Raw genomic sequence first — 27,567 nt, 5'->3', positions numbered from 1 at the left:
TCTTCTCCCAAAATAAAGATTCTAAGATAAATTCAAGATTCCTTTGAATGAAAAAAAAAAAGAAAAAAATGCATCTAAAACAGTGAGCTTAAAAAAAATGCAGCAGATTGCTAGGCACACTTAGTATAACAGGAAAGTATGTTCACTGAAAAGGAAATTTGAAACGTGACCATAAACCTTCATGGAAAATTATAACAAACCCTTTATTCATTTACTTTTCACTATTTCATAAATACCAGAAGAGAAATTGATCAGTTTTTGATGAAACTTAGAAAAATACCTTTTTCCATAAAGCAAACTCATAAATCTTTCCCTTTGGCTCCTTTTTCTAATCCTCCCTCATTGTTCTGAAGAGATACTGAGTTCTTCCAGGTTATTGGTTAGGTGAGTGGTTTCCAAACTAACTGGATTCTCCAGGTAGGTAGTTCCTGCACAGCGTTTTCCCATCACTGGATCTATGACTTGTCCAACTTTGAAAATGATCTCAGACAGCTCATGTTTCACATGTTTCATTCATGGAACAGGTAAAGCTTTAAGAAGTACAATATCCCCAACTGTGCACTTTTGAAGAGCATTGTGAGCAAACTAGGTTTTTCGTTTATTAAAATACTTTAATAAATAAGGATCCAGAACAAGCCTGGTCACTCTCACTTTAGTAGTTTTTTGCAATGCTGTCCCATTCACCTTCCCTACAATCCATTTGGCGTGGACGGAGGAACAAGCTACTGACATTTCAGGTGGCTTTAGTCACCTCTGGCTCCGCTGTCCTGGTGCACACCTTGCAGAGTCCCTCTAACATTTCTTGTAATTCTGGTTTGGTGGTGTTGAACTCCTTTAGCTTTTTCTTGGCCAGGAAGCTCTTTTTCTGTCCTTCAATTTTAAATGATAGCCTTGCTGGGTAGAGAAATCTTGGTTATAGGTCCTTGGTTTTCACCACGTTGAATATTTTGTGTCAATCCCTTCTGGCCTACAAAGTTTCTGTAGGGAGCTTATGGAAGCTCCCTTATAAGCTACTAGTTGCCTTTCTCTTGCTGCTTTTAGGATTTTCTCTTTGTCTTTAAACTTTGTCATTCTAATTATAGTGTGTTTTGGTGTGGGCCTGTTTGGGTTCATCTTGTTTGGGACTCTGTGCTTCCCGGACTTGTATGTCTATTTCCTTTGTCAGGTTAGGAAAGTTTTCAGTCATTATTTCTTCAAATAGGTTATCAATTCCTTGCTCTCTCTCTTCTCCTTCTGGTATCCCTATGATGAGAATGTTGTTACACTTGATGTAGTCCCAGAGGTCTCTTAAACTATCCTCCCCCAACCCTTTATATTTTACTCTTTTTTTCTTTTTGCTCTTCCAATTGGGTATTTTATGCTACCTTGTATTCCAAATAACTGATTTGATCTTCTGCCTCATCTAGTCTGCTGGTGATTCCTTCTACTGCATTCTTTATTTCAGTTATTGTATTCTTAATTTCTGATTGGTTCTTTTTTATGGTTTCTATTTTATTTTTTTATGCTTGCTATCTCTTTGTTGAAGTTCTCATTAAGTTTCTTGAGCATCTTTATAACTGTTGTTTTGAACTCTGTCTCTGGTAGGTTACTTGCCTCCATTTCACTTATTTTTTTTTTCTGGAGTTTTCTGCTGTTCTTTCATTTGGGATGTATTTCTTTGTTTCCTCATTTGGCTGCCTCTTTATGTTTGTTTTTATGTATTAGATAGATCTCTTATTTCTCCTAGCCTTGGCCAGGTGGCCTTAGTTAGGTGTCCTGTGGGGCCCAATGGCAGAGTCTCCCTGTCCACCTCAGCTGGGTTCTTCAGGAGTGTCCCTTGTGTGGGTTGTGTGTGCCCTCCTGTTATAGTTGAGCCTTGATTGCAATTGGCACATTAGTGGGTGTGATCGACCCTCAGGCTGACTGGCTGTGGTGTTTGGCCACATCCACAGCTTATAGACTGCTTTGTGGGAGGTTTACCCCACCGGGTGGGATTTTCCCCAGTAGGCTCTGATGCCTGTTAAGACTGCCCTTTGGGTGTGCCATTTGTGGGGCTAATTGGGTGGTGTTCTGCTGTGGTCTGAAGCCAATCTCCAAGTGTGTTGGTTCTGGGCCCTCTTGGTAAGGGTTCCAGTGCAGGCCCAGGTCAGCCATTGCCTGTGACTTCCCTGGAGGCTACCTGGTAGGAGCTACAAAGTGATCCCAGGTTGTTTGCTGCCTATGCTAAACCTGGAGGCACATGGGAGAGGCCACACTGTGAACCGAGGACAGCTGCCACCAGTATTAGGCCTGGGATAACTCTAGCATTTTGCAGACACTTGGAGGCTTGCTGCCATCTGCCAGCTCCCTCAACCACTGATAGAGCCTCATGCAAGTTGGGTGAGGCAAGGTCTCAGGGAGTCACTAGAGTGGGAAGAGTTGTGGTCAACAGGTTAATGTGGACTATGGTTTGGTGCCCATGCTGAGCCTGAAGTGACTCAGCAAAAGTCTCAGAGCACAACAAGGCCAGTTGCTGCCTGCCTGGGGCCTGCAGGACTCTGAGAGTTTTTCAAGAAAGAGTGCAATGTGGGAGGGGCTGGCTGCTATCAGAGAAAGTGCCTCTGGCTGTGCTAGAGTTGGTTGAGCCAAGGCCCCAGCTGAGTCAGCAAGGCAGAGCAGCAGAGATCACCAGACCAATCAGATTTAGATTTGGTCATAAGCGTAGGGGGTGGGGTAAACATAGGAAAGATGGTGCCCACCTGCCGGCTGCACGGCAGCAGAACCCCACCCTGGGAAAATGCCGACTGTACTCTAGTTGTCCCCTTGAAGGCACACACCTCAGTCTGCCCCCTGTGTGACTCTGAGGCCCCCTGAGTCACTGTCCTTCTGCTGGAGTCCAAGGTGAGTGCCTGTGAACAAGTGAGTCTGTGTGCAGGTCATTTAAGAGGATGTCTGCATTTCCTGTATCCCACCTGAATGGTCGAAATCTCCACTGTTTTTCACCACCAGATGTTGTGGGGCTCTTCTTCCTGGCACTAGTACTCTGGGCTGGGGAGCCTGGTGTGTGTGTGTGTGTGGGGGGGCTGGGGTCCCTCGCTTCTCCAAGGTGGAGATATCCCTTCTGATTCTCAACTGAGTCTCCATCCCTCCTACCAGACTCAACATGGCTTCTTTATAATTTTAGTTGTCGGACTTCTGTTTGGCTAGGCTTCAGATAGTTCTCTAGGTTGATTGTTCTATGATTTAGTTGTAATTCTAATGTGTCTATGGAAGGATGCAGATGCCGTGTTTATGTACTCCACCATCTTGGATCTCTCTTGCCTGCTTTACTTTTGCTATCTGCTTTCTACTGGCGTAATCCCAAAAGCTGTTTTCTGATTTGAACAATCAAAAGAGTTTTTAGTCCTGACTTATGTTTCTTTGTAAATATGATTCCCCTCACAAACTTAAATTTCTGATCTATTTGCTTCCATTTGATCCCATGTGCCAATACTTACTCATATACCCCCATTTTTTTCCCAGTCACAATTCTCAAGATGTGTTTCTTTGTTTTGCAGCCTTATACCCCTCTCCCTCCCCCATTTAATGGTGGCTCGTTCATCTGAAATCACAAATGGAACAGCCATTTTCTTAATCTGGTCTTTGCCATAAGGCTGAGTTGATCTGGGTTCAACTGAGAAATCTTTTTCACTCAAAGCTCTTTTTAGTCTTATTGTTTGGGGTTTAGAAGCAATCAGATTTTCTAACCCTTCAATCTGTACACTCTAGATTTCTTTCCTTTCTGCTTTCATAGAGCCAATTCTTTGCTGAGTGCTTCTTTTTCTTTCAATACCTTGCCAAACGCAGCCAATAAATGTTCACATACTCCAACACTCTGATTCTTTCCAACCACTTCTCCTAGATCTATAGGCTGTCCATGGGCTTCCTTTCAAATTATCATGAGTAAGACTTTACCATATATTTTTGTTTTATTCATAGCATGGGTCATACTATTTCCAGTTCCTGATATTAGTTTATTTCCTGCCATTTGACTGCTAAGCTGGTGCTTCATATTTTGAAAATTTGTTATTGAAGTACTCCATTTCTGGTTCAAATGTATGCATTAGTCATGGTAGGCTAACTGCTATAACAATTATTCCTGAGTTTCAGTGGCTTAACACACCAAAATTTTGTTTCTTACTCATGTCACAGTTGAATGCTGTGAGTGCCTATTCAAAGACTCATCTTTCACCTAGTGGTTCTGCCCTCTTCTTGGGCCTCAGGACCTCAAATGAATCCTCTGAACTTGGTAGGAACAGGGGAATAAAGAGGGTGTGAAGTATTGGGCAGGAGAGTTTGTTTTTAGGAAACTAGATTTGGAAAGTCTATATTCCTCTGCACCTAGCTGCAAGAGAGACTGAAAAATGTAGTCTGTCTATGGAAATCAGTTTGGTAAAAACTCAGCAGTCTCAATCACAGCAAGATGTATTAATTAAAGAAAAAAATTGTAGGCCAGAAAGGCACAGGAAACTAGGATCAGGAACAGGGAAAGGGAGAAGGAGAGAAACTGGTCCAGCCCTTAGGAGGTAGCCCATTGTCCAACGACCCAAGGCTGGGGACTTTTGGCTTCCTTCTGGGAGACGCTAATATCCAAAGGGTTGGGGCATGATTGTGACTCAGCTCCACAAAATGAGGAGGCATTTAGCTGCTGCCAAAGGTTTGGAAATGTGCTTTTATTTTCAAACTCAGGCACGTGGTACTCTATAGTTCAATGCTAGCACACCTGCATGAGGATTAACAACATTAGGAACTGACGGCCAGTGACAACAAATTCCGCATCTCCCTGTCCATTTACTCTGCCAGGCTTTACATGGGGAGCAATACATATTGGTTTTTAGTAGCTGCAAAGTGAAGGTCCTTTTAGAAGGTGACATCATCAATAACACAAACATCACATCACTCTGCAACTGAGAATAAGCACCCAGAATCCCAGGGCTAAGCAGAAATGTCAGACTTTAGAGGCGTTTTGAGGGGAACTTTTATTTCAGATCAATATCACCGTTGGAAGTACAGGGCCTGTTTCTCTTTATTTCACTGCTGCTTTGGCAACATTTCCAACTGCTTCAGGTCAATCTTTGCTTTTCAGAAAAGAAATACCAACGCATACTTTTTCGGGAATGCACTTGGAAATGTATTATGCTCCTTCTTTTCCTCAACCTTCCTTACTCTCAAAGCAGGTTGGGTGAGGACCTGGTCTGGGAGTACTCTTTCTGGCCTTTCTGTGGAGCAGGCGGAGGTTCTGGAGCTCACTGCACCCCCTTCCCTGGCCTTTATCTCAACTGAAAACAAAGGTGTAACCCTGTGGCCAAGTAGACAATGGACCAGCTCAGCCTGGTCCTTCTTCAAGGGAGGCCGAGGCTGGACATTTCAGCCTAGATTCCTGTCTCATAACCACTCTCTCAAGAGCTCTATTTGAATCCTGTCTTCGGCTTCGAGGGCCTAAAACTCCTTCAGTGTGTCTGGTCTCCCTGGAAGGGGCAGGGTAAACCATCCACCCACGTCCCCAGAGTTCACCTGCCTTGATCTGCACCTCTTTACCTTAATGGCACATCCTTGGTCAACCCCTGGCTTGGGCTTCACTTGCAGTGATTTTCTAGCCACTGTAAATGATGCCCCCCTTAAATCAACATGCTGCTTTAAAGTGGGTCACATCAAGCCCAGTTCTTGAGCTTGGAAGTGATGTTGCTAGTTAGGCCTCCTTTCTGCTTTCTCTCAGAGTAGACTGAAAAATATTAGAATAAGTTGGGGCTAATAAAGATGTTATTTTCTTATTGAGACAGTGGTGGCGATGGTATTGGGAAGTATGCAAAATATCAGCTGTCCCCAGGCTGCTCTCTGCCACCTCGAAGTTTCTCTTGTTCTTTGGACCAACATTTAATGACACCCTCCCAAGCATTAGCCACCATGCTAGGCCCTTACCCAGAGAATGGGTAAGACATGGTTCTTGTCTGTGAGGAAAAAATGCTAGGGGAGACAGACACATAATAAGTTATTGTGATACACTGTTGTAATGGTCAATAATGGAGATGTTTAAAAGAAAGAACAGAGGCGGGTGTGTTCTATTGTGTGGGGTATGGTGGGGAGTTGGAGGGAGGTCATTAAAGCCATATGGAGGGGATGATTTTTGACGCTTGGTCCTGAAGAAAAGAGAATGGCAGAAGAAAAATGAGTGAGTGGAGGAACAGAGCTGTGAGAGAACACAGGTTAGTCTGGGAACCAGAAATGATTTGGAGGGACTGGAGGGCCACATGGGGGAGAGGGACTGGAATATAAGGCATCCAGCTAGGAGACCATTGGCAGAGGCAAGTTAGTGCACAGTGGTTAGAGGCAGTGGTTAAGAGCACAGCCCCTGGCCTGCCTGCCTGGGTTTGAGTTCCAGCCCCATGATTTACTAACTCGGTGTCCTCAGAGAGTTCCTTGTGGTTTTTGTGCTTCGGTTTTCTTGCCTGAAAATGGGAAGAGTAGTACCCACCTCATAGTTTTTTGTTTTTCTTGAGGACTAAATGAATTAATACCTATGTAATATCTGGAACAGTGGTTGTCTCATAGTAAGTTCTATATGAATATTAGCAACAAAAACAAACAACATTAACAACTAAACAAAAACAAAAGCAGAACCACAATAAAACCCACACAGAAACCAAGAGCCCCCAAAACTGATGAGGGATGAAGGAAGGCAGTGGCTGTGAAGGTGGAGCAAGAAGTCAAATTGAAGGTGGGCCGTCCTCTCTCAGGATTATGCGAAACAATTGGGAATGCTCTGAAACATATCTTTGGGTTGGAAGTTCCGTTTGAACTGAAGCACTAAGGTGCAGCTGCACACTTGCATGGGCACACGGAAGCTAAAGCACACCGTGTCTCCTTATTCACTGGAGAGGTGGGTTAACTGCCCTCAATGGGAGAGAACATATAGGGAATAGACTGTGCTATACAGCAGCTTAGAATTAGCACTTGAAATGGAGATCAGCAAGTTTACCATTGAAACCATGAGTTTTCAGTGTTTTTCAAACATCTTAAATCCACGTGGAGAGTTCATTGAACAGGTGCCTGGTGACTGCCCCACACCTAGTGAAAATCTGTGGGTTGACTTTATCCAGAACACACACCCAGAGCATAGATTTGGAGGGTTGTTGGCTTCATGCACATGCGTGCTATGTGTGTGTGTGTTGTGTGTGTGCGCGCAGATGCATATATATTAATTCATATCTTCCCATTTCAAACACAGAGCTAATTTCAGCCTAAATGTTTTTCTGAGAAAACTTTCCTACTCCTGTAAAGAGGAACTCTGACTCCATAGTGGCAGAAGGAGAGTCAGTGAGAATGAGATGGGAAATGGGAAGATATTCATGTTGTAACTCCGAATTCCAGGCCTGATCCTCAGGGTCAGAGTTAGCCTTAGGCACAATTCTTCCTGATTTCCTACTGCAAAGAGGAAAACACCTTCACTCCCCTGCAGTGAAGGTGTTTTCGTTTTCCTGGCCATATGAACCAGGGGCAGGCGACCTTCCCTTCTGTTAGAGTCCCTTTGTGAAGGTGACTTCTTCATCCACTGGCTGCTTTTCCAGGGCAGTTTTGTTGATCCTTCAAGAACATCAGTTACTGTGTATGAACAGCTCTCACAGAGGTGCCCAGTGTGAAAGAACTCCTGTTTATTCCCTGATGGGCTGGAGGCAGTGTGACCACACCCAGGCCTCACAGCACTATACCTGGAGAAAGGAAGGTGGGCTGTGCTGGAACAGGGCACTGGCTGGATGTCAGGTGTCCTATTGCTCTGTTGGCTGCTCATGCTGGAGTCCTGAGCTCCACCAGGAGTCCCTCTGGGCTGCTGAGCAAGTGGATCCCCCAAGGGGCTCATCAGTCTGCTCCACACAAGAGTTATAGGAATTGTACAGCCCCAGCACAACAGTCAAGACCAGCATCGCTGCGGCCATCATCCAGATGACTTGCCAGTGCTGACACAGTTTGGGATACATGACTTGTAAGAAATGAACCAATTCTTCAAGTTTGCTGTCAGATAAAAAATAGGTGGAGAGTTTAGTATATTGGACATATATATGATGCCCAGACCCATAATTCTCTTTCTAAAATATCTCCCATGCTATCTAGAGCAGTGGTTCTCAAACTCAGCTGTGTATAGAGTCACTTGGCAGCAATTATTGAAAATACCCCAGCTCTACTGAATAAGAGTCTCCAAAGGTATGGTCTAGGAAGCTCTAGTGTAAATTTTTCACAAGGGTGACTGGTTAGCTCAGTTGGTTAGAGCGTGGTGCTGATAATACCAAGGTTGCCAGTTCAATCCCTGCATGGGCCACTGTGAGCTGTGCCCTCCCTAAAAGAGTCAACTATGCCATTGTAGCATGAAAGCACGGTGTAACCAATGACCATGGCTGTTTCCCAATAAAGTTTAAAAAAAATGTTTTCCCTAGGTGATTTGGATGCCACTGGTCCAGGGCCTTGATGTTGGGAGCTACTGAGCTAGAACACTCTATTTACTTTTCTCATGATTCGCCCATTCACATATGACCTCATCAGTTCACAAGATGGTCATCATATCTGAACTCTCCCAAGCCCAAAGATACAAGGTTCCCCTGACCCCTACGCCCATGCATCCAGACAGGACCAGCATCCTTTCTGGACTTCGCAGTATTAGTGATCAGTTTCAAGTTCTAATCTTTCTTGGCTTCCATGCTCAGATGCATAGTTTGTTGTCTTCAGTTCCACATCTGACTATGTCCAGTGTGGGAGCACTGTGCTAAACTCCTAGGAGGCTCTTGATGTCAAGTGATAAATGATAATGAACCAGATCAACATCAAGAGCTCACTTCAAACCTTTCCCAGGGGCACCAGAGGACTAGTAGCCTCCAGCCACATCTGGATGGCTTATTTAAGATGTTTTCTGAACCCATTAATCTCCATTCCCTAATTTTTCCCTCTTGCTGTTTCTCTCCACTCTCCATACTCTTTTCTTTCCTATTTCCACTCTCTTTTCTCTCTTCCTTCCCTCCATTTCATCTCTCTCCCCCTCTAGTTTTTGCTTGTTTCATTCCCCTTTTTCCTCTTCCTCTCTTCCCAGTTGCCTTTCAACTCTCCCATTCTCTTTGTGACCTAAGGAAAAGACATTTGGTCAGATGATCCACTTGAAGAGTCCATTTTTAGAGTTCTCTGGAGAAGCCTTGGACACATTCATTCAGCTAGAATTTCTTCCTGTTTCCTACCTATTTTTTAAAAAGTATATTTAAAAATGAGAATACTGAGGACCTCCAAATGGAGGAGGTGAGAAAAGTGACAGAGTAGCTTTCTGAATATCTCAAGGCTCACACAGACACTGAAATATGAGACCATTTGCTGAGAAGTGGAGAGCTCTACTTCAGAGTTAGTAGAGAATAGATGCCTTACCAGAGATCAAATGACTCAACAAATGCCCTCTTTAGAAAGTGTCCAGACACTCAGAGTGCCTGCCTCAGATGCTAAGCTAAGGCACTGATTGGTTTCTTTTCCATGTGGGAACCTTCTGATGATCACTTAAGGAACAATTAAGTAAAGCAAAACAGTGAGCACATTAGCTGACGTGAAAATCATCGAGTATTTTCACAACTGTTGGGAAGGGAGAGTTTGGAAATGGAAGCTTATTTTCTTTCAGCTCTATTTAGATTATTTAGTTTCTATTTATATATAATTGGGTGCTAAAATGCAGTCTTTCTTTTGGACTGTATTTCTGTGCTCAAAACAAGCTGCTACAGTGGGAAGAATCCCACTCTAACGCCACCTTTAAGTGGGGCTCTAAAGGAGGTGGTCATGATTTGGCTTCGTGACCCTTAGTTGGTCACCCATTTCCAACCTATGAAAGAGGTTAGAAATAGAATTAGATTAGAAACAGAATTCCTTTGGAAATCAATTTTTGGTTCTTCTGAGTTCTACCCATTCCTCCATAGAGAGGGGTGAATTTGTTATCTTGGCCTAAGGGGAGTGGGGCTTCAGGGTTGCTGCTTGGAGAGCTCAATATATTGCAGCAAGTAGACTGGTGTGTGACTCACAGCTGAGAAATCTGAAGAGCAAGAATCTTGCTCAAGTGCTTTGTGGCTCTGAGTAAGAGGGCTGTGATGGGGAAAACTATCCTCACACCAGTAGTGGGCCAAGGGCACACATTTCACCTTAACTGGATACAGTCAGGTGAAGGCATGGGATGTCATCGATCCTGCCTGGAAATGCTACCTAGAAGCTGAACAATGAAGTTATATTTCCAGATGCCCAAGGACCAAGAGAGGCATTCTCAGTAGCCAGCTGGAAGAGGTGCATTTATCCTCATAAAGGGACCTGCAGCTGAGACAGCCTCAGCAATGGTGTGAAAATGTGTGATGCTGGTGTGGGGGGAGTGGTTTTCTCTGAAGGTCCAATCGAGTGCCATACTGAAGAATGTCAGAAAGTCAGCTTTAAGGCCCCTGCCAAGGCCTGGAGCCCAATCACAATACTACCAGTAAAGCAATGCCTTTCCTACCCCTTAATCTGGATTCCCTTTCCCAGTGTTAACCCTGGAGAGGTCAGACACTGCATTAGCAAAGCTGGCGTAGAGGGTAGGAGTGCAAGCAAGAGACAGACGGAGAAGCCATGGTCCCCTGTCCCCACTGTAGGCTTCTTCCTGAATCAGACCAGAGCTGAGAGGGTGGGGGTGGAGGGGGGAGTGGGGTGCTGGAGGGAGGCAAAATGCTTTAACTTCATAAGAAGTTCATGCTTTTGACTATTTCAGGGAACTGGCCATTTTAATTACTGAAATGAGATTATACATGGCATTTAAACTTGACCAGAGGACTTTTGTTTCCTGAGCGTTATTGGGAAAGTAAAGGAATCTGCCTCCTATCATCTGAACTCCATAGAGTAGGTTTGAACAGGCAGTGGGAGAAAAGACACAAGTTTTCTGTTGTACTTTATGAGTCTTACTTGTTCAATGTTTTACATAACAGTCAGAAGGCCGTGTTCTTTGTTTTATATGGTTAAGATATTGGGTTGATTCACCAAAGTTCAGTTAAACTGATCCTCCAGAAAGTAATAATTATAACAGATTGCATTATTATATATTATTAAATAGAGGAGAAATTCAGACAAAATTAGGTGTTGGTGGTTGAATCTCTCAAATAAGGGGTCTGCTTCTGGGGGTTAGCCCAGCTTTTTTTGTTTTGTTTTGTTTTGTTTTTGAAGTTCACTAAGCAGGACGTGGAACTTTTAATGATCAGACTTTGGAAGTTTTAATGATTTCAGACTTTGCTTGTTAGGGAGATGACAAAATTTCATGGGGGAATCATGTTTGAGTGCAGATGCCTGCAAGCAACTGTGTGTGTAAGGGACTCAGGAATGAATGAACTGCCTGGCATTGAAGACAGCAGTTCTCAGGTACAGTCTGGCTTGGGTCACAGTGATAGCAGCATCAGCTGTTATGGAAAAGATGATGCCACACTGCTGAAAAGGTGAAGCTACACCCTTGTACTGAAGGGCAAAGACCTTTCTGAGGGTTGTGCCATGCCTGGTACCCATCACCTGTGCTACTTGCATGTACTCCAGGGAGCAAAGGTTAGGGGAGAGAATGAGGCCTCTCAGGATCAGAAGGACCAAGAAGACACCCTTGGACAATGGATGTGAAGGGCGGCCATTGCCTCATGCTGCTGAACAGGAGATGTACAGAGTAGGATGCAGGCACAGTCTTACATTCCCTGGGATTTCACGAAATGGGAGGGAGTCGCCAATTGCCTGAGATCAAATTAGCTAGATAAGGATTCCAGCCCTGTGCTTTGTAAACCAGACTGTTTATATTCCATGTACTCTCTTTGTTTAGTTCTCTTTTGTTCTTTCTCGGTGTTTGGAAATGTTAGAAAATCCAGCCTGTGTTAGCTGTATTGAAGGGAGCCAAAGGAGGGGTGTTGTCCAGACCTGGGCTTGACTGCATTAAAGGGGAGGAAGGCAGTGTGATGGTCTGCAAATAAGAGCAGAGGGCTTCCAAGAGGGAGAGAAGGACTAAGGAAAACAGGATCCAGCTGCTTGGAGTAGGGACTGTGTTTTCATTGTTAAAACCTGGGGGTTCTTGGGGCCGGCCGAGTGGGCTGTTGGTTAAGAGCTGGCTTGGGACACCAGAGGGCCCTGGTTTGGATCCCACATATGAGGGCCAGTGACACTGCCCTCTACAGCTAAAATGCTGAACAACGGCTCAACCTGGAGCTGGGCTGCTGTGAGTCCCCGGCGACGGCGTGGGCTGCAGTCCCTGTGGCAGTGGGTTGCCATGGGCTACCGTGTGTAGCCAGCAGCCAGCGTGAGTGGCCAGCAGCCGCTGTGAGCGGCCGTGCAGAAGCCGGAGACTGATCTGCCTCACCCGAGAAGAGCGCAATGATGATGCCAACTTGGGCCAGTGAAGCAACGTCCTCCACAACTAGACTGAAGAACAAAAAGGACAGCAACTTGTCTGTTCCCCTTCCCCCAATTCCCCAGCGCTTTCCCCTCCCTCAATTCCCCAATAAAAATCTTAAAAAAAACCCAAAAACCCTGGGGGTTCTTCCGTTAGGGGAGGTGGTGTGTCATAGCACAGGTTTGTTTTCAATGGTGAAGCAGCTTCTCAAGCTCTCCTAGACTGCTCTTCCTTGAACACTGGGGTTGACTCATGCAAGATTCAATCTGGTTGAATCTTCCACCATTGGGCTCTATTGGTTTTTCCTCTGTTCTTTGAAGCATATCTATCTCATGTCTAGTCTTCATTTTATTGCCTTATTCATTACATGCATGTGATTTCCAGAGTCTTTGAGCAATGAGGCATAAACACATACCCGGTCCCAAGTTTAGCAGCTGATTAGATAATTAATCCTTTTGGCTGGAGCCACACTCGACCCCAGGATAGACTGGGAGTTTAAAGACAGAGATTTTGGTGAAGTGTCCCAGGTTTACAGGAACCCATTTTTAAATATCAAAATTCAAGACTCTGGTTTGAATGTACTAATAGAGTCAACAGGGCAGAATATATGAAATTGGGACTATTGTTAAAATCCAGGTCACTATATCCATAGGGCCCATATAGTATATTTTTAAAAAACCAAGTATTTCCAAATAAAAGTGAAAACAGTCCAGGTGATCAAGTCAGTTGGATCAGCACAGAAGGGACCTGTTGGAGACTCACCTTTTCCACCAAGCTGAGTTTGTCCCTTACTCCCATATGTTCTCTCTGCCTCTGTTCTCATAAAACAAAACAAAACAAAACAAAACAAAAAAACTCCCCCTACAGCTTTAGGCCAGCTCCCATGACCTTGGCTGTTTCATGGGGATACCTGGAAAAGGAGCTCACTGTGGTGAGCTAGGAGGGATTCCAGTCAGGGTTGCACACAGTTTCTCAGCACCTGAGAACTCCTGAGTGTTGCTGGCCCCACCCTTGACCACCTCTGACCCCTCAGCTCTTGCAAAAGTCCCCTTGTTAACTATTTTGGCTCTTTAGGATTTCCTCTGCCTCCTCATCCAACATGAGTGCCCTCTTGGTTTCTGTTGGCTGCTCATTTGGGCTTGGACCCACTGACGCCCTGCGCTGGCACCTCCAGATGTTGTGTAGTTAATTAAATGAATTTTGACCCATTTCAGCAATGGCAATGGCTCCAACCTGCTTCTCTGGTCCCTTTCCTCTTCCTCAGTTTCTTCTGCCTCTTCAGCTTCCTCAGGACTCTCACTCTTCTGTTCTTCCTCCTCCTCTTTTAGGTCTTGAAGCTCTTTGGTCTTCTTTAGACCTTCCTGGTATCTGGAAGACAAAAAGGAACAATCGAATCTGGAAAGGCTAGGCACGGGGCATCTTTTCCTGAGTTCCTAGAGGAGGGGACTTGAGCACCTCCAATAATTACGTACTTCCTGTGGTTCCACACAACAGGAAAAAGCTGGGAAGCTCCACAGAATCCCAAGGTGGCTCATGTCACTACAATTTCCCCTCACTCCTCAGTCATCCTTCCTGTTTATGAAAGTGTGACAAAACTCACAGGGAAAAATGTGGATGCAGTCTCCTGACTGGGTTCTTGTCCTACAAAACATTCAGTATTTGCTTTCTGTGTAGTACTTTGGCACTTCAGCTCCTCACCTGTAAAATGGAGAGAGTGGTACCCATCTCCCAGGGTGTTGGAACATTTTGAGGACATGCCAGGCTTGATCTAGGGAAGGTGACACCCATCACACAGTCTTGTTGGGAAGTGTTATGGAAGTGATAGGCACACAGCTTGTCCTACAGAGGTAGTGAGTAAATGTTTGCAAAGCCAGTGGAAGCAGTAACCCTCTGAGGACAAAGGACAGCTGTGGGTGAAAAGATAGGCTTTTCAAGAGAAACCCTTCTGATTTCCTCCTCTCAGGATCAATATTACCCTGAACATACACATTCTGCTTGTCCTACAGCAGAGAGTGTGAAGTGTCCCACATGTTGGCTGGGGCAACCCCACCATGGTGTGCATGGCTGCCACACAAAAGCCCACAGATTTCACATCAGTGGAAAGCAGTGTCTCCCTAGGAGCCATGGAGAAAGAACTCAGGATGCTATGCCTGGTCAGAGGTAATCCTCTACCTGGCTGGGGCTTGGGCTGTGCTCAGTACTCCGTTCCATCAGTGGCTGGTCAGTCAGAGGTGCTATTGAAGCTCAATTAGAGAAGGGACTGCTGGAAGTTGAGGGGACTCTAGCTTATAGGAAGAAAGGATGGCTGGGGCAGTTCTAGGAAGTGGAGTGACAGCTGATCCTGGGCATTTTGGGCAGCAACATGACTGCTTTGGGTGTGCAGGAAGCCTCAGGCATTACCAAGAGGAACCCACCCAGGGCCCTTGATTTCCAGACCATTCTGGGAGTGACGTTCCGTCTAAAAAGAAAGCAATGTAGTTATTGTATGACCACACCCTCTTGGCCTGCTTCCTCCCGTCTTTCCTGTGGAACAGTACTGTTCTTTCCTATGTAGTTCCTTATTGAAGCAAGGAGGTCTTGGGGCCACTCGTTGCTTCCCTAAATATTCTATGAGATAGGAAAGGCCCATGGGAAGGTATCTTCGGAGACCTGCCAGGTGACCTCAGGGCAGCTGAAGTCTGACTTACCCCTTGTTGTACGCTTCTTCCCGCATCTTGGCCTTGATCGCCTCGCTAATCTCCTCCAGGCAGCTCGGAGTCGGCATGGGAACAGAGGCTTCACAATCTGGGTCCCCATTTGTTTTTCCACTAGTGAGAAGAAGGAAGTACAGGGCGTCTTTTCAGGGAAAGATTGGACATCTGAAAACCAAACCATGCCTTTGGCCTGATTCCTGATCAGAAGTAAGGAAACTCATTGGATTGAATTCATTTCAACCCTTCTGTGAGACAAGATTTTATAAAGGCCTAGGTCACAAATCCTTCCTAGACCCCAAACATCAAATACTGCACCAGTTCCCCCTTTTTCTTGTGCTCCCAAATCCACCTTTATTCTTATTCCAGGAGATGCTGTGGGTAGACAGATAGCTATTGGAAGCTCCACAACACTAGGATGAGGAAGGTGGAGGAGACCAAAACATTCAAGGTCATTCCATTCCTATGTCCATCTTTTGCTTCATTCATGTAAATATCTACCGAGTACTAACTAAGTCACAGGCATCTTATGATGCCCTGGGGATATATCAGAAAATAAATGATCTTTGCTAACACATGGAACTTAGCAGGCAGAAGAGCCCAAAAAAAGGGAAAGAAAAATATGTAATTCACTATAAATTGTGATAACTTTTATGAAAGAAACAAACTCTGTTCGGTGATAGAAAATAACAAGGAGAGAAACGGCTTAGACAGAGTGGTCAGAAAAAGCCTGAGGTGGCGGGCCTGTCACGGGAGGTGGAGAATAGCATAAGGAAGATAATCAGTGGTATTGGTAACAGGTATATAAGATGTCAGAGGGGTAGTAACTTGGGGGAGGGGAGTTATCACTTTGTGAGGGATGTAAATGTCTAATTAGTATGTTGCTTTATACACCTGAAACTAATAAAAATTATAGAAAAGAAAGATAATATGAAGGTCAAGAGGAGCTTTGATGAAATGGTAGGAGCCAAAGACAGATTCGAATAGGCTTGGTAAAGAATGGGAGGTAAGAAAGGGGAAGACAGAGACACAGTAATTTGACTAGGACGGGGAGTAGAAGAGTGTGTTGGGGGAATGCATAGCTGAAGAAGTGGGTCATGGGATGAAAGTCCATTTGAATGTGTATAGAAATGATCCAGGAGAGGGAATGACCAAAGGAACAAATTCTTTGAAAAGGGAAGTAGAGACAGACCTTAGAATGATTGAGAAACTTCTTGGTTATAACAAAGGGAGGAAGGAGATGAGAATGGTAGTTGTAAGTTGAGGATCTGCTGAAGGAAGAGGAGAGGGCTCCTATCTGATATCTCAAATTTCCTCTGTAAAGTGGAAGACAAGGTCATCTACCGAGAGTGAGAGGTAAGAGGCCTAGGAAGGTTTGAGGAGAGAGGAGAAGGAATAAAAGAGTCACGTGAAAGAGGGGGAAAACAACATGTTAGAGAATCATAGTGAAATGGAGGGGCAGTCCTGAGAGCCTATTTGAAGTATGGGACCACAAGTTTAAAGCAAGTATCCAGATGGCCGTGTCTTCCCTATAGATCCTGCTGCCTTCCCAGGTATTCAGAATCCGGACTAACGGAAGTCATGTCAAGGAGGAGCCCTCAAACAAGGCAGAACAGTGAGCAGAGCTTTTCAGCCAGTTCTCTGAAACATCACAGGCTTAATGAATGAGACTTATATACTCTCTTCATTCTTGGCATCATTTTCTTATCACTTAGTTTTCCTCAGACTTTGTAAAATTTACATTTCATTAGTCTGGAAACCAAAACCCATTGTGAACAAGAAAAATAACACTCTAAAAATATCAGCTATTCATAACATTTCTCCTTTTGCAAATTACATTATCCACTCCCTTCCATGTGACCTTTGCCTAATGTGCAGTTTCCTATTTGTCCAAATGACTGGAACAAGAGCAGAAAAACATAGCTACAGCCAAGGACAGGGCAAGTAATTCTTTTATTAAATGTATTTATATATTAGAAATAAAATGTTTCTGTGAAATAAAATATCAGACTTTTAATTTCTTTTATCTATAGCTGTCAAACTTAGAAATTAATGATAAACATGTCTAAGGGAGGGCAGCGGAGTGTAGAGGAAGAGAAACTGCTTGAGGCAAACATGGGTTCAAACCCCAACTCCAACACATGCAAATTATTTAACTTTCCTAAACTTGAGATTCCTCAACTGTCAAATCAGGATAATAATATGTACCTGAAGGTGGTAGTGTAAGAATAAATGGAGAAATAAAAGTAAACTTTCTGCAATATGGTGCTCAACAAATGATATTATTTATTATTATTATTGTTAGTTATGTAGTAAGCTTATTGGTAAATTTTAGGAGCTATCTGAGGTTCTTCCAAACCTGATCCATAAAAGAATACAAACTGATAAATTACCAGGTGATTATTTATAGCTTCAAGAGAGAACTTAATATAAATTACTCTGACACTTCAGAATCAGAGGAACCCTAAATGTGACTTTAAAGTATGGTAACATTGACATAAAAATGCTTTAATACATTTCTCAAATGTATGTATATTATGTGCCATAACACAGTTAGGCACCTTCAAGTTTTGCTGACCAAGCGACGGTAAACAAAACTTTCACTGTCCTCATGTTACTGCTCTGTAGAGACTAAAACTTTTCCCTTGTATAGCCAGGAAGCCATTTCAACAACCTTTCCACATGTACATCTTCTGTCCAGGGTCCGGCTCTTCCAGGTTGAGTTGACCGCCCTGTTCAACTCAACTCACCTATGGGGCTGTAGTTCTTAACATACTTTCATATACGTTCTCTCACTTGGTCTTCCCATTGATAAGAAGAGCTAACATCCTCTGTATCAGTCTCTGTGCTAATATCTCACTTAAGACTCCTGAATGGCCCAATAAGATAGATAATACTACGGTTCTTGGTTTGACAGGCAAGGAGACCAAAACTCAGAGAGGTTAAATAACAAGCCCAAGATCACACAAGCAGTGCTTGGTACAGCTCAGATTTCACCCTGTTCAGTCTGACACCTGCCCATGCACTGTCTGCCATCCATGTGGGGTACTACCCTGCTTGAAAGATGAGAAACTCAAGATCAGGTTGATTAAGTGACTTGCCTAAGTTCACATTATTGGCAGTTGGTGGGCCTGGTTGGGACTCTCACCTTGGTCTTCTATTCATGCCAAAGTACACTTTCCACACCTCCTTGAGCCCTCCTTTTCAACAGAGGTCTTTTCCTAGGGCTCTGAGCAGTGTGTGGGGTTCCAGGGAACCTACTGAGTATAATCCTTCTTGCCCGTAGGCTGGGCCATGGCTTATGATGTGGCCCGTCTTTTAAAAGCTGTTTGTTTAGAGTGAAATGGGCTAGGAGAACCTTTGGTTTAATACTGGGGATAGGATGGGAGGAGGTAGGGGAAACACACAATATGTAAAGTGTTTGCTGTTATCTCCTATCCTCAGGACTGAGATTATAGTTTCTGAAATATTTTGTTCAACTGGAAGTTTTTCCTGTGCCTCATTAAGACTCAGCTCAGTGCGTTCTCCTCTGTGGACTCTTTGCCAGTATGTCTCCCTCTCCCATACCCTTTGGTTAAATTTGATCTCTCCCTCCCTCTGTGCCCTCACAGCACCTCTGTTACAGCATAACTTGGAGATAGGGAATTTTTGTGTTTTACATCCATGCCCATCCCTCCATATGACTGTGATCACAGGAAGAGAGGCCTTGTGTGAGTTAGAATCGTGCTCGGCACAGGAAGTGCCTTTAAGTGTTTGTTGTGTTACACTGACTTCACTACGGCTTATCCAGTCCCTGCCTATCAATCTTATAAAATGGGCATGGCCTTTCTGTAAATGTCTATTTCCTGAGAATCCAGTGTTTGCGTTGAGCTGAAGGAATCTCTATTCATGGTTGTAAACTTGGAGCAGAGCACAGCCTGTGCCCAACCTCAGGATTTCTGGGCTAAATGCTCATGGATCTTGGCATCTGTTCCCAGACTGAAATCTCATGTGCTTTCTAAGATAACTCATTAAAATCAGACCCATTGTTCTCTCATGTCCACTGGGTCAGCAGTGTTTGTCATGTATGCTTAGCTCTCAGTAACTTGAGGGCTATTTAGTCAAAATGTGTTGTTTGACCAGCAGGTATATTAGAGTCTATTTTTTCCACGTGGTGAACAATATTTGAAAGTGAGTACAATCCTTTCCAATGGACAGATCTTACCTTCCAAGATCTAAGACAATGTCTCTAAGCCACCCCTACTGCCACAGCTCCCTCAGACAGGCCCCCGTCAGTGGACTTGAGCTAGAAGAACTTCCCTACTCCCTATTAACCAGTTTCAGGTTTCTTAGGTCCACTACTAGTTGATTGAGGGCTAATTTATTCCAGAATACTATCAGAAAAGGGGAGTTGCTCACTGCACATATTTGATGTTATGTAAAACCTTTAAGCAGTTTACCGTGGTTGCTTCAGATGTGTAGAAAAAATGGCTATTGTAGAGAGTATAGTTAAAATTGTTCTGGGGTTTATCAGCATTATGGTCCCTGTTATGAAGCCAGCCCTGAATGTCATCCACATCTGTGGCTTTGCTGATCCCCCAGTGAATGGCTCCACATATATCCTCTGCTCCCACCCTCTCCACTCTCAATACCCAGCCAGGTTCTTTCACAAAGCTCACAAGAGCTCTTTCAAAAATAGCTGTTAAATCCACCCTCTTCTCTCCAGTCATACTGAACTTCTTTCTGTTCTTCTATTGGGCTGTCAGAAAAGTCATGATGCATTTCTGCAACGAAAAACAGAAAAAATATGTCATGACTTTTCTGACAACCTATTAGTTGGAGGGCCTATTGAGAGGTTAAGGGCACGTGTTCTGCTTTCTGTTAGCTGTGTAACCTCAGGCAAGCGATGACTTCTCTGAGTGTCGGTTTCCTCATCTATGAAATAGGGATATTAATACTATCCCTATCTCATGGGATTATGGTAAGGAGTAAATTAGATCATTAATGTAAAGCAATTAGGACGGCACTTGGCATAAAGTAAGTATGCAGTAAATAATAAGAGTAATTATCATCATCGTCATTATTATTCCTTGACTACTCCATACTTTCTCGCCTCAGAGCCTGGAATGTTGTTAACCTCTAGTTCACTTAGTTAACTATATAACTTTCAGGTTTCACTTCAAAAGTAAATTCCTGAAGGAAACATTTTCTGAGTCTCCTCTGCCCCATAATACAAAATCTGGGTTAAGGCGCTCATTTTCTTGTGTGCTGTTCCCTTAGCAACCTGTATTTCCTTGTAATAGCTCACCTGTCATACTGTATTATAATGGGCTGTTTCCCATCTGTCTTTTCCCATTAGACTGTGAGGTCCCTGAGCATCCTAGTTGCCTGGCCCTTGGTGATTAAACGTCAAAGGAATGAAAGACAATGAATAAATAGCTCTTCCTACTGTGGAACTGCTCTTGAGTTTTGTTCTGTTTGAATCTTTAAGACGCTTTAAATATAGTAGTCTTATGGTTTCAGTTACCTGCAGTCAGCTGCAGTCTGAAAATATCACAAGGAAAATTCCAGAAATAAACAACTCGTAAATTTTAAATTGTGTGCCATTCAGAGTAGGATGGTAAAAATCTCATGTCGTCCTGCTCCATTCTGCCTACGATGTGAATCATCCCTTTGTCCATCCTACCCACACTGTATATTGCTCCCAGTCCCTTAGTAGATCGACTGTCATGGTATCGCAGTGCTTGTGTTCAAGTAATCCTTGTTTTACTTAGTAATGTCCCCACAGTGCAAAAGTAGTGATGCTGGCAATTCAGACATGTCAAAGAGAAGTTGTAAAGTACTTCCTTTAAGTGAAGAGGTGAGTACAGTACAATAAAATATTTTGGGAGAGACCACATGCACATAATTTTTATTACAGTAAATTGGTATAATTGTTCTTTTTAAAATTTTTAGTTGTTGTTAATCTCTTTCAGTGCCTAATTTATAAATTAAACTTTATCATATATACATGAAAAAGCATAGTATGTATAGGGTTCAGTACTATCCACGGTTTCAGGCCTCCACGGGTGGGTCTTGGAACGTATCCCAAGGGGAATACTGTATCACTCTATATTTTTCTCTAAGTCTACAGGTTCCTAGACCCTTGTTGAGTGAAGAGCAGTTTACTAGGAAGTGACCTATGAGAGCAAGGTAGAATTCTCTCAGATCACATTGGGCAGTGCAATCAGCTCTCTGGTATTTGCCTGAGAACTAATCACAGGGAATTTGATCTTTTCACGATTTTTCACCTGCTTAGCCAATTCCCTTCCTGCTTAGTCACTGGATCAGTGGTTCTCAATCTGTGGGTCGCGATCCCTTTGGGGGTCGAATGACCCTTTCACAGGGGTCGCCTAAGACCATCGGAAAACAAAAAGAAATTTACATTACGATTCATAACAGTAGCAAAATTACAGTTATAGAGTAGCAACGAAAAGAATTTTATGGTTGGGGTCACCACAACATGAGGAACTGTATTAAGGGGTCACGGCATTAGGAAGGTTGAGAACCGCTGCACTGGATGCTTAGGGGAATGTGAAATCATTTTAACATCAGGCTGACTACAACAATCTAGAAAGTAATGTATATTAACTTATAATGCATTCTTTCTCTGTAACAGTATAGCGAAGGTAGCTAGAATTGACTGTTTTTGTGTTAGAATGGAAGGTATGACTTCATTTTCACTCACAGATTGTCTCATTGTTGAGCCTCTTAGCAATCTGTTAAATATTTCCAGTTTCATGAATTCAGATGAAAATCACTTAGCACATTTCAGAAATCCAGCAGGGAAAGCTGCTGTCAGTCCTGAGCCCCTCCTCCTTGGAATACTCCCTCCCCGTTTTTGCAGCCATCTTTACAGGCTGGGTGTATTCCCAACAGGAGAGTCAGCCTCAGCATGCTTAATGTTATCATGGTGATCTCTCTGGGTAGCCCAGAAGAGTGAGCTGCAGACATCTTCTTGGAGCTTCTTTCTTGAGTTGCCTCAATCTTCACTCTGTCCTTATCTTTCCTGGTTCTAAACCCTTAGAATGGTGATGTCACCATTGATGCTCATTTGTTGCCACTTCTGATTTTGTACTGCTGCCTGCTGTCTTCAATTTTGTATCTCATTTTCTTCTACCAAGGATAGCTCAGGTTATTAATGATCCCTACTGCCTCGGATAGAAGCTCTCAGCTGGCCTGAACATTAGTTCTACAGGGTTCAGGCCCTGTCCCATCACAATTAGTCTGCTGATGAGAGTGGGGACACAAATCTTTTGCCTTTACTGACTCTGTAGGCCAAGAGTTGGGAACAGGGCCTTGCTGGGGGCCCTCCTGGAGAAGAAGCAGTTGCATCCAAAGGCAGGATTGGAAGGGAGAATTTTAGTGCGCTTCTCACTTGGGGCATAAATGACCATTTCTGGAGAGACTCGGAGACCATGGACTAGAAACTATGACTCTAGGGACTTAGTATGATTTTGTAACCTTGGTTATTTCCATATGGTTGGTAGTTTGTCATCCCTTTACACTTTCTTTGTAGTGATCAGGGAAACAAGGAAACAAAGAAACAAAAATACCCTACACGACATGAAGGACCTGTAAGCTTATGTGGGGTGAGATGGCAAAGAGAGGAAATGCTGGGTAAACTTCAAGATTAATGTGAGGTGAGTCACTGAGGGATAGGTTGATATACTGAGAGGTGAGGAAAACATGCTAAGTCTGAGGGTGGGGAGCCAGGGAGCTTGTCTGTACTAAAAATGGGCCCAACACAGGCATTTCTTGCCAGGTCAAGCAAAACTAGTCTAACAGCAATGAAAAATAAAGGACTAAAGCTGTCTCAAGGCGAGGAAGAAGGAAGAATAGAGGTGTATGTTTTACAAAGTGAGGAAAGACACAAGGGGAAAGTTCTGAGAGATGGCAGCTGTGATCCAGATGTTTTCCAGCAAGCAAATGAAAGAATTTGAAAAGCAAGTTATAAACCCCTCAGAGTGTGTAGAAGTAGCCTGCCTTGCTCTGGCTAAGGATGAAAAACCTACAAATTGCATAGATGCCTAGAAAAGTTAGGCATAACAGACACCGTTGGTTGACCATACAATTCTCATCTCCTTCCTACTTCCTAACAGCAATGTGATTTTGTTTAGGAATTTGCACTTCTTTATGGAGCCATTTTGCTTCATGGGAAGCTGACCCTCTCTTTCCATCTCCAGGAAAGTTTAAGACTATGATGACAATTCTGTTCCCAAAGCCTGTGATTGGCTTAGAAAAGGATCATGTTCCAAATTTGCCAACAAGATAACAGGGAAGACTGACGAAAGGTTCCTGGTTTCATGTCCAAGAAAGAAACATGGGAAGAGATGGCCCCTTTTCCTCTCGATATTGTCATGTCTGGATAGGAACTAGCAGCCATTTCCCACAAGCCTGCTGATGAAGTCAACATATAAAGTGGGCAGAGGCAAGGAAATTGTAGAGAGGCTGCGCTTGGGCCCTCCGGTAACACACCTGGAGCAGCCCCACTTCAGGTCTTATTTAAGCCTCTTTAAGTTGGGGCTTTTATGTATCTGTAGCCCAAAGAATCCCAAAGAACAGAGAAGGCTTCCATGCCCTCTGGGCTCCTCTTAGATCATGGTATCCTTGGCCTCAGCCACAGCATCTTCCTGGAATTTAGCAAACTGGGTCTGAAATCTTTGTGGATCTCAGAGTCCCACTCATTTCCTCTAGAAACTAATTTGCTTTTCATTGCATTTTGGGAGTAAGGATGGGTGAAAAGGTGAGTTGAGGAAATTTTCCTCAGAGATCCCCAAAGTTCAGAAAAAAATCAACAAACTTACTTTTCCAAAAGTGCAGGCAGTGCTGAGGTGACAACAGGTAGGTTACCTTTCCCATTGGGTGATTCCGACTGAATGGAAAACAGGAGAATTGAGGATCAGCAAGGATGGAAGAAGCCAGAGCTGCTCAGTCTCTGGTGATGCTGGGGGTGGAGGGGCTGCCGGGGCTCGCCTCCTTCCCTTTCCTCACTCCCCATGCTTTCTAATCTTCATTTGGGACCAGGCATTGGCCCATTGCTCAGGCCTTCTCTGGCCTCTTGGCCTCTGTGTTCTTTCCCTCTGGGGCACATGAAACTTGTAACTTTTCCTTCTCTTCCAAGTGTCATTGAGCAAAGAGAAGAGTTTGCATTTTGAGGCTCCATTCTGGAGGGGAGCCATCAGTTTTTCTGTCTCCTGTTTACTGACTTGGACTACGTACCACTGGGCCTCTGACCAAATGCAGGCCCCACGGTCCCTGAGATGGATTCATGCAAGCCCATCACTGCCCTGGAGATACAGCTCCAAGCGCAGTTCTCAGGAGATGCCTGTCATTACTAAAAGCTCAAGCCATTAGAAATTTCTTTATAATACATTCCCTAGGACTACCACATTTTTTTGTTGCAATGGATTTGATTTAAACAATGGTTCTCAACTCTGGCTGCACATTAGAATCACCTGGGGGAGATATTTTTAAGGTACTGATCCAATCCAGAATCTTGGGGTGAGGCCTGGGCATAGAATGTTTAAATAGTACCCCACATGATTTTAATGTATAGCCCTGTTTGCCAACCCCTAGTCTAAAGAATTATATATGTTTAGAAACATTTATACATTTGGTATAGTATGGATAGGTCCTTTAAAACATACTAACTAGCCCTCCTCCTTGACCTCCTTTTTAACAAAAATTTTCAGCTTTCTTTCTTTTAGTGGGCGATTTGGGAGTTTATGGTGATTTCATGGATGGAGATGCTCAAGGCAGGAAGAAATGAAAGAAGTTGAAGAGTTATTGCTACCTATTGGCATAATAGAGCTTGAATCTACTATACCTGTTGTTTACACAATCAGATTATTTCCTGATAAAGTAGTGCTAGTCATGGACAGGGCATAGAGAAACATCTGGAGAAAGAATTGTAAGTTTTAGATAGGATTAACAAGATTCACAAAGGCCTGGGATGTGGGAAATATTTCGTTATATAGGAACCGTCTTTGTTTTAAGAAAAATTAAAATGGATTTTTTCCTGATTGTAAGTAATACATTCTTACTATAGAAATATAAAAGGGCATCAAGAAAATAAAAATCACCTGTGGTTTTACCATTGTCCAGTGATAACCATTATTAATAGTTTTACATATATTCTTCCAGAATTTTCTATGTCTACACATAGAATCACACTTTTAAAAACCACTACAAAACAGAATTATACTGCATATACTGGTGTGTGTCTTTTGTATATACTGTTTTTAATTGTTTTGTGAATAATAAATTATGGATATTTATCATGTCGATAAATAAAGATTTATATTTTAATCTTTATTTTTAGCAGCTCCATTGAAGCCCCTTATAGGGATGTCCATAATTTATTTAACCAAGCTCTTATTAATGGACATTTGGGTAGTTTCCAGTTTTTCACTGTTGTAAAAAATAAATTGAGTCAGAATAACATTGGGTTTAAGAATTCAAACTCTGGATTCAGAGAGCCTAGGGTTTAAAGCTCAGCTCAGCAGAGTGGGGGGGAAATTATACCCACCTTGGAGGGTTGTTGTTTAAGCATGAAAAGAGATACTATACTACCTGTAATGAACACTCTCTGAGATGCCAGCACCTCACCCCAGGATACTGAGTCTCCTTCTCGGGGCAGTGGCAGACACAGAGCCTGGTTTCTATTGGGCTTTTTAACCCATCACCCAGAATCTGTGCTGGAAATGTCCTCGCCTTGTTGACCCTGCCCCCATCCAGGTCACCCCCATATTAGTGAGCCTGAGGGAGAGGCCAGCAGCCAGGCTTTGTCATACTCACCGGGGCTGATAAGGAAGGGATGGGTGATGAGCTGGGAGGTTGGCTGGGCAGGTTCAGGGCATTAAACTTGGGAACCACGGCAACGCTGACCCTCCGGCGGGGCATGTTCTATAGAAAGAAAAGGGACCAGGCCCACTGTCATGGAGGGAGCAGCACCGGCAGTCCAGAAAGACCTGGAAAATGCCTACTTGCTCCTAATGCTGTGGTAACATTCACTGAATATTTTGGCTTTGAGGTAGTGATGGTGGTGGGGTTGGTGTGGAGAGAATAGCCAAAGTTGACACACATTTTCTGCTAGTGGTGAGTGATTTCTCAACATGTTTTTCTTTTAGCCTGTTATACACTGAAGAAATGGAGCAGAAATGACCTCCACCATCTGGGAAACATCCCGAGTAGTGTATGAAAACTATAGCAATGCCAAGTTTTGTGCATCATTTTATGTTCATTTAAGGGATGATATAGTCAGGAAAACCATGAGCAAGAGAAGGTTGGAGGAATAACTAGCAGGTATAGGAAGCTGAACTAGAGACCCTGTCCAGAAGTTCTCTGGCACCCATGGATCCAGAATGAATGATCTCCTGAGTGACTGTGGAAACTTCTGTTGTGCTTCCTCTGGGGGCCCTGATATTCCTTGAACATGCATACCTTTCCCAGTGTGAGGGACATGGACCGCGCTGTCCGAGAAACCCCATCTTCTGCAACAGGAGGAAACAGAGAAGAGAACTCAGGTAAGTTTTCAGAGTAGGCTCCAGCAGGAAACAGATAGTCAGAAACTAAGCCAATGTATTTATGGGCCAAAACTGGCCCTCAAGGGATGGCCCAAGGGCCTAGGTACTGGGGACACTGAATTTGACACCTCACTCTCTGAAACAATCATCTGCAGAATGGGGAACTTTTTGAACAGGACCTTTATCCTAAGTCCTCTGGGCTCTATGAGAAGCACCAGTCTTGAACTTCTGATTTCCACCTGACACCACTGCACAGTCTCTGGGTAACACCTTGGAGAATGCATGAAAACTGCTTGTAGCAATACCAGGGCTTATTGGGTCATTTCTTGCTCATTCAAGGGATGTACAGTTAGGGAAATTATAAGCAATAAAGGATTGGTGTTACTAATGAATAAAAACTTGCTGACAGGAGTAGTTTCAATATGTCACCTACAAAATAATTCAGAACGGAAACCAGCACCCCAAGATATCTTTCTCCTTAGTACATATATTAAATGATATAATTCTGTAAAATGTTTAGACCACACCTGGATAATACTGCCACCAGAAAACATCAATATGTGCAGAGATAGGTTTTTGAAAGCTCAATTCAGTTTCATTCAGTTTGACCACTAGGCTATATATCTATTTATCCCTTATATCCATATATTTTAGGTGTGTGTCTTAAAAAGCACATAACTGATTTTTTTTTAAAGATTTTATTGGGGAATTGGGGAAGGGGACCAGCCAAGTTGTTGTTCTTCAATCTTCATTGTGGAGGGTGCCAGTCACCATCTGGCTGCCCGTCGGCAGTTCGTGGCCTCTAAGCTCAAGGTGCTGTGTTCAATCTTAGTTGCGGGTGGGCATCCCATGGGCATCCCATGCAGGAATCGAACCAGCAGCCTTGTTGTTAACTTCCCTGACGGTCTGATTATGTCAGTAATTTTGTACCCAAAGCGGTACATTG

General features: G+C 43.6%; 1 protein-coding gene and 1 pseudogene across 9 annotated transcripts in view; both read right to left on the bottom strand.

The window, feature by feature from the left end:
- Positions 1 to 339: 339 nt before the first annotated feature.
- On the bottom strand, positions 340 to 762 carry LOC109390131 (28S ribosomal protein S17, mitochondrial pseudogene; annotated as a pseudogene).
- A 3,899-nt stretch (positions 763 to 4,661) lies between these two features.
- Positions 4,662 to 27,567, bottom strand: part of IRAG1 (inositol 1,4,5-triphosphate receptor associated 1) — a 116,481-nt gene continuing 93,575 nt past the window's right edge. For all 9 annotated transcript variants that reach the window (XM_019656223.1, XM_019656225.1, XM_019656224.1 and 6 more), the window contains 6 exons: positions 26,539 to 26,588; positions 25,894 to 26,001; positions 23,901 to 23,968; positions 15,073 to 15,192; positions 13,619 to 13,753; positions 4,662 to 8,004 (listed from right to left, as the gene is read on the bottom strand). In XM_019656223.1, the coding sequence (XP_019511768.1) occupies positions 7,761 to 8,004; positions 13,619 to 13,753; positions 15,073 to 15,192; positions 23,901 to 23,968; positions 25,894 to 26,001; positions 26,539 to 26,588 (725 nt within the window). In that variant the 3' untranslated portion in view covers positions 4,662 to 7,760. The remainder of the gene's footprint in view (positions 8,005 to 13,618; positions 13,754 to 15,072; positions 15,193 to 23,900; positions 23,969 to 25,893; positions 26,002 to 26,538; positions 26,589 to 27,567) is intronic.

Source organism: Hipposideros armiger, unplaced genomic scaffold, assembly GCF_001890085.2.
Source record: "Hipposideros armiger isolate ML-2016 unplaced genomic scaffold, ASM189008v1 scaffold_256, whole genome shotgun sequence".
Lineage (NCBI taxonomy): Eukaryota > Metazoa > Chordata > Mammalia > Chiroptera > Hipposideridae > Hipposideros > Hipposideros armiger.
Note: the sequence above shows the minus strand (reverse complement) of the source record. Positions and strands in the feature narration are given on the sequence as shown.